General features: G+C 39.8%; 1 protein-coding gene across 3 annotated transcripts in view; it reads left to right on the top strand.

Annotated features, from left to right (window-relative positions):
• The first annotated feature begins 2,995 nt into the window (after positions 1-2,995).
• Positions 2,996-11,771, top strand: part of furina (furin (paired basic amino acid cleaving enzyme) a) — a 79,876-nt gene continuing 71,100 nt past the window's right edge. The window contains exons 1-2 of one of the 3 annotated variants that reach the window (XM_023297734.3): positions 2,996-3,169; positions 9,442-9,768. In XM_023297734.3, the coding sequence (XP_023153502.1) occupies positions 9,556-9,768 (213 nt within the window). In that variant the 5' untranslated portion in view covers positions 2,996-3,169; positions 9,442-9,555. Of the gene's footprint in view, positions 3,170-3,235; positions 3,685-6,291; positions 6,341-9,441; positions 9,769-11,771 lie in introns of those variants that run through there. The other 2 variants (XM_023297735.3, XM_023297736.3) reach the window with 2 other exon arrangements.

Below are 11,771 nucleotides of genomic sequence, written 5' to 3'. Positions count from 1 at the left end.
CAGATTTAATGCAGTAATCCTTTTAAACTACAATACTTGTCCTCTATAATTCAGTAACAGGGCTCCTTACTGTCTCTTGTATTTTGTGAATATTTTATGGAAGACAAACTGAAATTCGTTCAACTTTTCCAAGAGATTCTGTAATATGAAGTACTTTCAGTGTAATACAGGAATAACACGTGTAATAAACTTATTTGTTGACATAAAATATAAATTAGTACATGTTAAAATGATCTTCAGAATGATTTATTATGTGGTCGCTGTCTGAGAACTGACTAACTGATCTGAAAGCTCCTACTTGCAGGTATTTTTCACGTCATTACTGAACAGATTTTCTTCAGTAATCAGGTCAGTTACCAGATGTCGATCAGTCTCAATTAGCTGTTGTTACATTCTTTAAAGCTTTAACGATTTTGACTCTAAGAAGCAAGATGAGAAACAATCTGTTACCAGGACTATTTAGTTGTAGTAGTAATAACTACAGTTTAGCAACAAAAAAAGTTTTATGAAGTTCAAATCCATTCCAACGTTCCCAAAAACAATTCAGTGTTTGATTAATGAAACTGAATATAAATGTGGTCTCATTACAGGACACCAGCAGGTTCTGATCTACATTTTCAAGTTCGTAAATGGAGCATGAAGGCCATCAGAGGTCCTACAGACTGTTATTGATGCCCTTTGTAAATCTCATGAGGATGTAGAATGCTGCCGGTTTACAAACCAGGCACAGAAAGAAACTGCCCCAAGATCCTCAAGTTCACTGCCTGTCAACTGGTTTTTGATTTAAGGAATTTCATGTAATCCATAACATGGATTTTGACTATCTGTGGAGTAGATTTCTGGCTCTGTCTTACAAAGGGAGGTTGTGTACCAAACATTTTCTAAACACTACTTTATAAAACCTATCCGAGTATGTCTATACAATGTATACTTCTTTTCATTATATTATTGTGTCGCGTTATTAGATACAGATGGGTCACAAAAGAAAAACCAACATAAAGTGTCTTAGTAAAATGTTGGCCCAGTACGTTCCACCATAACAGCTTCAATGCACCTAAACATTGATTCTCCATGTCTCTGTAACTGTACTAGAGAAACTGAACACCATTCTTCCATAAGATATTCTGTCATTTGGTGTTTTGATGATGATGGTGGAGAGCACCAACACGTCGGTCCAAAATCTCCTATAGGAGGTAATTTGGGGTGAAATCTGGTGAGTTAAAAGGCCATACCAAATGATTTATATCATTTTCATTTTCATAAAACTATTCATGACCTCTTGTGTTCTGTGGATGAGGGCACTGTCATCCTCAAAGAGGCCACTCTGACCAGAATTAAAATACTTCATAATAGGATAAAGGAGATCATTCACAGCAACTTTATTGATCTGTAGCAATGCTTTCATCTATGCCATGCCACCAAAATGCCCCCTACAACATACCTCGGTGCCCTCAATGTAGGGTTCAAGAGTTTATGTTTTTCCTTTAATTTCTTACCCATCTCTGTTCAATTTATTATGCTTTCTTGGCATAAATATTTGATTAGCAATATTGCCAAAGCAGCATAAATGATGTAATCCTGCATCACCCGAAAAATAAAATAAAGAAAAACAGCATTTTATTAAGAAAAATATACAAATCGAATTCATCTCTGTCTCCACCTCACCTGTCATGCAGAGACCACAGACTCTTTCTCCTGTTGATAGCCTTGATTTTTGTGTCTTCCTTTCATAATGGCTGGACTGTGGTCACCAACTCTTTATTTGGTCAAGATCTGTCTCTGCTTTGCATTTCTGACAGTAAATAAACATTCTGCCAATTTATATGTAAGACATCTTTTGTTTGTGTAACAGTTAGGCTGAAGAGGACAGTGGCAGCCAAAGGTTGATTAGAGTTCAGTGTTATCTGATCAGTAAGTCTCAGGACCAGCTGTCAGAAGAAATTTTTTGGTGGGTTCAGCTCTCGTGTTTGTAATGACTGAAATCTCAGTGTGTCATAGGGGCTCAATTTTAAAATGTACATCTTTTTTGTTTTGTTTTTAAACATTAGCAATCAATGTTTAAACAGTCTAATTCTATCCTGTGTGCACTGATTCATTGGTTGGTGTTTTTCTTTGGGTATCATAATCAGAAATACTTGATTAATCACAGGGGGAAACTGCTTGCATTACAGCTGCTCCCTTCAAAGCCTGAGAAATTAAAGCAGTAGAGAAAACAAAGCATAAACATACATAGAAGACCATGCCCTAAAAAACATAAGTAGAAAAATACCATCATAAAAGATAAAAAATGTACATGTACAAGGAAATAAAATAGAACTATACAGTGCAGTAAAAAATATTATTTAAATTTGCTGTTGCATGGAGAAGCAGTTATTGTATATTTATTATGGATGTGCAAAATGCTGCATGCTGGGATGGGATGTTTGACCCATCTAATGTAGTTTTAATGACTGAGGGGACCCAAACTTCACTATTATTAGTACATTAGGGTGATTGGTTGGATTACATTGCATTATATTATATCTTAGAGCAAATTCTGTCTGTACTAACTACCGAACAGTAGGCTGTTGGTTAATCTGAGCAAACGATGTCAAATTTAGTCTGCAATGTGCTTAGTAAACACAAAGTACCGTGTATGGAGGACACTTAGTGCCCAGCTGTTGCGTATATATTTTGGCCTGACCCCCTCATAGTGGTTAAGGTTAACAAAGCCGGTCATTTACTGTGACAATGCTCGCAGCAACAACTTTCTCCATCAGCCTGACATGTATTGGCATGCGGTTAGCTCTCTGGACTATCTATTCCGTGTCTTTCACCGTAATAAATTCGCCGTGTGGGGATCAATACAGCGTTTGGCAGCTGCCGGCCGCAGCCTCGGTGTCGCTTTAGAAGCTGCTCCGCCGCCTGTGGCCGGCAGGTGGGGGTGCAGCCGTGCCGCTGCTCGGTAAGTAGGTGTTGCTCTAACGTCTCGACTTTATCCACGGCCGTGACGCATTTCCTGGGGCTTGTACGGACCACTCAGCGGTTCACCGGAGGGGTATCATGACTATTTATAACCAGCAATTCTCTCTTATCAATTTTTCAGTCGTTTCGCGGGGCCGTCGTCGTTTGTAACGCCGCGGTGTGAGACAACAAGCAGCCGGGTCGAGCAGGATGTAAAAGGAAGCTGGTAAGTTGAGCCGTTAAGTTTCCCGTGTCTTCTGGCTCGTATTTTTTTCTTTACTTGTTTGGGTCTACCGAGTTCGGTACCACCGGGACCCCCGACACGGCAGCGGGCAGGACGACCGGTTGTCCTATTGATCCCGGTGGCTGTCAGTTGGGAGAGAGAGGGGGGAATCACACACACTCATGCCGAGCTGACGTCGACTGCGCTGCGTCCGGTTTCCGTGGTTGTTCCTGCGGAGTGGAGGAGGATAAAAAAGCTGGTGGTGTCCGCGCTGCTCGCTCGGAGTGAAATGTGAGGCTCGAAAAATGTTTGTCTGTTGTGGTTGAGAGGTGAGGAGGGACAGAAAAAAAGAGGGGAGGCAACCCTCGAGACGGAGCAGGTCAGCGTCAAGTTTGCGTTAATCACGGCGGTACAGTTTCAGACATATTTGTCAAGCGGAGGAGTCATCACCGGATCAGCTCCAGCCGCCGCTCGGAGCCACATTATGCCTACGAGTCGTCACGGACTGGACGTGTGAGGTGAGTCAACCGACTGCCAACTCACAGCAGCTCCGCTATCAGCTGAGACATTAAAAGCCTTTAACTTTAGCTCGTAAACAATAAACTGTTTGGCGTTAGAGGCCGGAGAAGTTTTCCTCCTTCCTGATCTGTGCCGCAGTTAATCTCTGCTCCATACAGGCTCTTCAGGAGGAACAGGACTTGTTGTTACTTACAGGAAACCTTTTTGTTTTTATGCCATAGTCAGATAAATGTGGACACCGTGGCACTCAGATTGCTTTGGGGTGAACTCTGACTTGTCAAGTAAGAATGCAGATCTGATGCTGCTGGGCTGTTACTGTAAATGTGGCACTCCCTGTAGTCTACATTTACATCATATATCCTTTGATTTTGTGGAAACAATCTGCACTAAATTTTTCATATAGAGTATTGAGGGTTAATTACAGTCTACAATCTGACTGATCAGTGTTTCAGCAGATGCCACACTGACGTCTCGTGGGTGCTTATGTTGTGGGTGCACCCAACACTGTAATTTTACCTCCCTGCTGTGGCCAGATTGAGCTGCTAGTGATCATTACAAATAAACAGCAAAACAAGCTTGTGGAGCCCTTTGCATGCAGCAACACGCACCAAATGATATCAACACATTTTAGAAACAGATCGTTCTGAATGCGTGTCCTTGTAGTGCCTTTACACTGAGCAAGAATTTCCTTGCCATACAGGGGAAGTCACCTACATACTTTATGTTATCTCAGGAAAATTAGGCTCAGAAAGTGTGTGCCTGTGTGTGCTGCTTTGCTGCAGGAAGTCTGGAGAAGTAGTTAGATGGAAACGCTGGAACAAAACATATGTTCTAAGGGAAAAAAGAAGAGCAGACAACAGAGTTTTTGGTTTTGTTGTTTGCAAGCGCTCTAATTAGGCGAACAGAGACCAACCCGGGCATTAAGCCTCAAATAGGTTTTACAATAAAAAAAATTTATATGAAAAAATACGGCCCACTCACAAAGAAATGATAGCAGAGCACAGACTATTTTGTGAACAATGGAGGTTGTCTTTAACACTGCAGTGACGATGACATGTTGAGTTATTGTGTTGTACTTTTAAAACGTAGAAGCAGTGACATGTTAAAAGGAAGACGGTGAAAACCTGCATCCCTGGAGAGAAGTAAAAATTCACTCCTGTTGTTCAGGACCACAAACAATGGCAAAAGAAGTCTTAACGTGGATGTTTTTGTAATTATTCTCTTGACATCTTGACTGTCGGCTTTTCTGCTCGCAGTTCTGTCGGGCTTTTGAACAGTGCTCACTCTCCAAAGATATGTATATATTCACACACTTTCACAGTGCAACAGTTGTATTTTTTTCACATTCTAACAAATGTCCAGTTCAGAAACAGAACTCTGTCAATATCCTTCTGGAGACAAGTTGCACCTCCACTTCTTTAAATTCATGCCTCCTGTTTTTTTGTGTATTATTCAGCAGTGAAATCTATGTGTCATCTGGAGGCTTTCTTCAGCATAGAGATATGAACAACAATATCCTGCCCCTTTCTTTCACTGGAAATAATTCAGATCCAGATCGCTCATTGTTTGGGAACATTGTGGAACAATTTTAAGCTCCAAAACATTTGCTAATTGATATTTTTAGAAGTCCCCTTGCCGTGATGCAGATTTACAAGATGTTATTTATTTACATGTCAGAGGCAAGTAGAAGACAAATCCTACAAAGTGAAGGTTGGTGCTTTTGTGGTGATAATGGAATAATAGCGCCTGTGTAGTTTACTGGAATGTTACTTTGAACTGGAGGAATTAAGGCTTATGCAGATAGTCGGCAGTCTGCAGCGAATGGTGGGGAACCAGGGTTTTTCTGCTGCCAACTTGCCATGAAAATACCTCTCTGTGTCACACTGAATAATATTCTGGATGTGAGGATCTCGGGTAGTATTTCACCAGCCCTGTAATATCTTGCAATATTTAGCAGAGACCACCGATGCAATTTTTGAGTGTTGCTCATGGCATATTCATGAATGGATTTGCCCATGTAATTATTGTCATTTCATCACTCCGCTACACACACACAGCTTATTTACTCCCGCTGGAGGGCATTTGTGTGTGTGCTTTAACAGAAATATTGATTTCACGTGTGTTCCAATGTTAGATCCGGTAGTAATTATAAGATATTCAAGTGTGCGCAAAGGGTCATACTCGCTAAATGCATTAGAGTTCATTTTTATCTCATTAAAATGTAAACAACAAACTGATGAGGTGCAAACAGTTTCCTTTTTAAATTGTCCTGATGATTTTGGTAATGAGGCCGGTATTATATCCTTTGAGTTTAATGATGCTTAGCTAATTGTAATATGCTGCAGTTTTTTAGTGTAATAACCTCCGTTATCGCAGTCAGACATATGGTGTCATTTACTGTATTAAAGCTAAAGAACAGTTGCAGCACGACGGTCGGCTTCACCTTTGTCTCTCGCAAACTGTGAAGTAGTTGGGCAGCTGTTGTGCCAAGGTGTGTGTTTTTTAAGCTGACGTTAAAGAAACTGAGTGGCTGAGCATCCAGATGAGGTCACAGGCATCTGCACTTAAAATCAGCATGTGTCCGGAAATCGAACAGAGCCTCGGGAACGTTCACGCTGTTTACTTGTTGCATCAAAGGACAGAGGACAAAGCTGAGTGAGTTATACCAGCAGATTATTTTTTTGTCCAGATTCTCCTCGTCTTTCTCGTCAGCTTATTTTCCACTGATTACTGCTTTTTAAAATGTGAATTTATTTAAGCCTGATAAATACTTGGGCAAATATTGGTTGAAGTAGCCAGAGTTAAGCTGTCATTTGTGAGCGCTTTAGAATTTAACTTGTCTAGCACAAACCGAAAAGGTGATTTAAAACAAGTAAACGTGTAATTAATGCCGGTGTTTGGATTCTTTCTCTTAATTTAACCTGATTTTCCTGTGTTTGTTAAATAGGCTTAACCGAGCAGGACGGAAGCATTAAAAGGCAGCGGAGGGATTTCGCTGTGACAGTTTTACACCTGATTTGTTCTGCCTGGTTTAATATGCGAGGTGCTCGTTTTATTTATAGTTTTCTCTGTGAAGGTATTTATGAAATAAGGCTGTGCTGTTGAAACGACTGACATGGATTAGCAGCTTGTCGTTCCGGCTCACAGCCAGGCTGACCTGTTTGCTAATGATAGTTACCTGTAGCTTCACAACACACTGAACCAAGCCTATCTGTAGAATTTAAATGTTAACTTGTTAATTTGCTGAGATCGCTTAACACCGTGTTGCCGTGTTGTGCTCTTACGATCAGTTCTGTTTATGCCAGCTATGCTTCCTTGTCACTGAGTAAACAGGGCTTCTTTCATAGCAGTATGACCAAACATTTCCAGATTGATGAAATGTCATAACCACATAATAAGTGAGATTAATGCAAGTGACTGGTGATACACAGTAGCTGTATTTGTTAACATTTGTTTGGTATGTAGCAATGAAGGACTTACCCGAATCAGGTGTTGTAACAGTATATGTCAACACATGATGACGATGTTTTCACAATGTACACAAAAGGAGACGAGGACGGGCCAGATGGGAACGGTGACAATTCTTCAACTTCATATTCATATTATGTAATTTACACAAGATTGTTGGAGATCTACTGATGAAAAGGTTATTTTCAATATACCTAAATATTTGAACAAGGTCAGTGTAAAAAAATACAGTACAATAATCCTGAGAAACAAAACAAAACATGCATCTGAATGTGTACATTCTGGACAAACAACTGTAATGAAATGAAACCAAATTAGTTTTACATGTTATCCATGAAATTATGAGAGGTTTCCAGATAGTGGCCTTGAGTTACACTTGAATATTGGCTGTTGATTAGAATTAAATGGTGAAGAGGTGCTCATTTGAAGAAGTGAAAGTGAATAGATCTGGTGCCATGCGATTACACTGACTGAAAAAATCATTAAGATCATTTCAGAAACTAGTCAAGTTTTAGACTTAAACTATGTCATGACATACAGAGTGATGGCTGTGACAATTTACTGGCCAAAAACGCTGTGTATGCAGCCATTTCATAGACTAATTTGCCTTATTAATGCTGTCTATGTAAATAAAATGACTTCAATACAGTTTTTGAACTAGAAATTCCATTTTATATTAAGAAATATACATTTTTGGAGGGGTTCCCCGTAGCTCACCCAGTTTAGTAAGTGCACCATCTGCTAAACCTGAGTCGTCACCACAGTGGTCTGGGTTTGATTTCAGCTCAAGCCCTCCACTCTTGCTACCTCGATCCACCTGTGCTTCAAATGTAAGCTAAGAAAGCCCCAAAATAATCTTAAAAAGTACAATAATTGTGTTGTATCTAAATAACATTAACAGGCAATAATGTCATTCTTTGTGTGTGATTTCATCAGTAGCTTGATTTGGTCTTTATATGGCAAGGTGCTTTTAATGTGATATGCTCCGGTAGCAGTATACTAACATATCACCTCTAAACACATCATTCATGCCTGACAACGGACTGTCCAGGGAAATTTTCAGAAGCATGTCTGTTCATGTCGATTGTGGCATGGTGCGTTAAATTTAAATCCGTCGTTCACTGAATGTCTAACTCAGAAGATGGGGTGATTGTAGATGCTGAAAACACCTGCAAAAAGTTGAGAAACTCTGTCCTAGAGGAGAAACTGTGACTGCGTACAGTAGGCAACACAGAATAGAGGCACTGTATTATGTGCAGTCTAGCCATCTCGGGATTACAGTAGAGTTAACAACTTGGGATAATGGTCTGAACAGCCTACAGCCACAGCTGACCTTCCTGGCTCCAAGCAACAGCTTAGACGCAAAATTATATCAACAAACAAATAACACCACAAGCTGAGATCTGTGTCTCTGCTCACTCTGACTCTGGTAGCTTGATATGATAAATTGGTCTGCCTGATTCATAAGATTATGTTTTAGATGTTTTCTGGTGGCTGCCTGGTTCCGTGGCTATCATTCAACATACCATAAAGAAATGACACTGAAATCATTATACCGTTAAATATTTTTCTCTAACACCGTCTCTGCTCTGTCCTTGGCCACAGCCTTTTAGTGGCTGCCACTGCTGCCTCAAGCGTTCATACTCCTCCCTCGAGTGGCTACTTCACCTCGCTCCAACACTGACTCTGCTGTGATCCCTCAGCATCCAGGGCGTAGTCTATCTTTCCAACCACACTTCTCCACCTCTGCCACAAGCTCGGTATACCTAAGCATTTTTCTTTCGTTAGCTCCGTCTACTTTATCCTCCCGAGGGAGTGTAAACGCCAAAATTTGCTGCTCTGTGTCTGACCACAACATCAGGCCGGGCCTTGACGTCCTGCTTGCTGCTTCCTGTGAGATTATCAAATGCCTGTACTTAGCCGGGCTGCATTACGCCTGCTCAGACTGATTGTTGGGGTGGATGAGCTGTTCTCATTTATATTTGCTCATGGACCAAATAGATTAATGTGTTTTGTCTTAATTGCAACACTTCTACTTTCAGTTGTAATAATGTGAAAATCTGTAAATATCCACACTAAGGCTGTTCCTTATTCCACCAAACAAAGGAGGAAGAAAACCTTACAAGTGAGCTGATACTTCTTGTGTTTTTGGCTTGTTTTGATTTCCTATGGGTTTTAAATCCTCTGGTAAGTTATAGTCATTCATAGGAAGTTGTTCAGGAGTGAAACATTTTTTGAAACTTTCCTGTAACACAGTATATATTCTTTTCTTTTTTGGTTCCTTCCAGGTGAGCTGTGACTCTTCCCTTCTTTGTCTGTCCGTGCACCTGCATGTACAGTGAGCAGCCCCGGCCCATCGGAGAGGCGCTGTGCTCAGTGACTGTGCTGCACTAGGAGAACCCATGGCTTCTGGCCTTCCATCTCCCTCCGTAGGCCGCAGGCTCAGGCTGCTGGAGTTGCTACTTGGGCCTCTGTTGGTGTTGCTGGTTGCTGGGCTGGGACCACCAGTGCTGGGTCAGAAGGTCTACACCAACACATGGGCTGTCCACATACCTGGAGGTCAGGAGGAGGCTAATCGAATTGCCAGCAAACATGGTTTCATCAACCACGGACATGTAAGTAATGAACTGCATTTTTGGCTCGTAATTAGTTTTTTTTTTTCCTTGTATTTGTGGCTGTATTGTGTTCAGACAGGAAAGTCAAATTACTGAAACTCTCTAAATTAGAGGTGGTACAAGGGCCATGCTGCAATGAAACCAACTACATTTTGACTATGCAAATATAGGAGTCCTGTTTCCTGACACTGCAAGAAAGAAGGTGAGCGTGCAGCTGTTATACACAGTGTGCCCTTGCTGTGTGTTCAGTATCTGACTTTGTCATTTTTTATTCTACAGAAATGCAGATGTGCTGATTTAAAAAGATTTACAGGTGTTTACTCATGATTTTTATTTTGTTCTTTTTATTTGGCCTTCCTATTGGCTCAGTTGTCTGGGAGGACAGTGTAGTGAAAGCACATCTTTTCTTTTCCCTAAATCTCTTTTCAGAGACAAATCTCTGTAATTTTCAAGCAACGTTAATAGTTTCAAATTATGTCTCTCAGATTAGTTAGAAAACCTAAATTAAAAACCAGAGTTTCCATTCTATAGCCTATTGTGTGACGACAGGGAGTAATGTAGCATGTTCTAGTGCTGGTGCTTTGTTGTCATGAAAAGGATTTTTATTTTTTTTTTATTGTTGTGTCATTCACTGTGATCATTGTACTGTGGCAGTGGTTTTGCAAGGAGGGTTTACTTCTGCCAAAGCACTGATTATACATGCATGCCACAACAGCAGATTTTTCCATGGTTGTTTGCTACCTTCCTCGTGAAAGTTTTGTATTTTAAGATTGTTGTTGAGAAGCTACAATAGTGTACAGTCACGTCTAAAGCTGGAAACAGATTTGAAGATCACTACAACCTACAAAGACCAGACAAATGCCCATGATTTTGATTGCAACGCAGAGTGCTTTCAATGTTGAGCGCATACCAAGCAATTAAGTACATGGTGGACAAAACACTGAATAGTTAGTGGATAAATTAGAATATAAAACTTTCACATAAGAATGTAATCAGTAATTTTGGTGTAAAAGACAAAAAAAGAGAGAGAAATACACCTAAAATTCACAACAGATTTAGGTTCCACTCTTATAGCTTAGAGTCTTTTTAAGTGTATTCTGCAATTGTACATTCGCAAAACCAAAAATGCTATAAATTTGTAGGAGTTGAACTGATCTAAGTAAGTTATTTTTTTTCTTTTTAGAGGTGTGCATCTTCTGTTTCAACCTTAGAATTATTAAGATCCTACAATGCTCTTTGTTTTCCAGACAAAAGCAGACGTTGCATATGAAAAATGGATAATCATTTCCTGTTTGATGTGTTTCTCTTTTATGAGCTCCCATTTCAATTCAAGGGAACCTGATTAGCAAGTTTGACATCATCAGGTCCTCCCTTGAAGAAAAACTTGTTAAGTTACTTCAGTGTTTTGTGGGACTATGGGATACTTGTTTTTGGTGTTTTGTTTGTCACACAGTGTCTTATTTGTCTTGGTACTTTTCAAAAGCCAAATCATTATTGTTCGTAAATGTTCTACAGTTATTTATGCTCTTCTAACAAGGGTAATTCATTGAAAAAAACATTTTATTACTATAAGAAAGTGCCTTTTTGGATTTCTATCACAGTTCTGTCAATGAATCAGGTTTGTCTTTCTTTGTAGTTAAACAGAAAGATGAGACTCTAATCATACTGTTGACTCTTCTTCTAACCCCAAACTATAAATTTACATGCAAAATGTCTAAATTTATGTCCAATTTACTAAATCTTCTGTATTTCGATGGGAAAACCCATTAGATGTTGTTTTTGCAGATATTCCATTTTCCACAAGTCAAAAAAAACCCAAAACATTTTAGGATCTTTCTATTGTAAATGTTTTAGAAGAAATGCATTTAAACAGTAGTGCTGTAATTTACCGATTGCATAACATAGCTTAAGACATTTAGGCTCAGTACAATACGAGGGTGTGACACTGAGGTGGAGGTGGTTCATGTCAAATGGATAACAATAGATTTTATGCTAAATATATA

Source organism: Amphiprion ocellaris, chromosome 1 (genome assembly GCF_022539595.1).
Source record: "Amphiprion ocellaris isolate individual 3 ecotype Okinawa chromosome 1, ASM2253959v1, whole genome shotgun sequence".
NCBI classification, from domain to species: Eukaryota; Metazoa; Chordata; class Actinopteri; family Pomacentridae; genus Amphiprion; species Amphiprion ocellaris.
The sequence above is the reverse complement of the archived record's forward strand: the minus strand, read 5'-3'. Positions and strand labels throughout refer to the sequence as shown.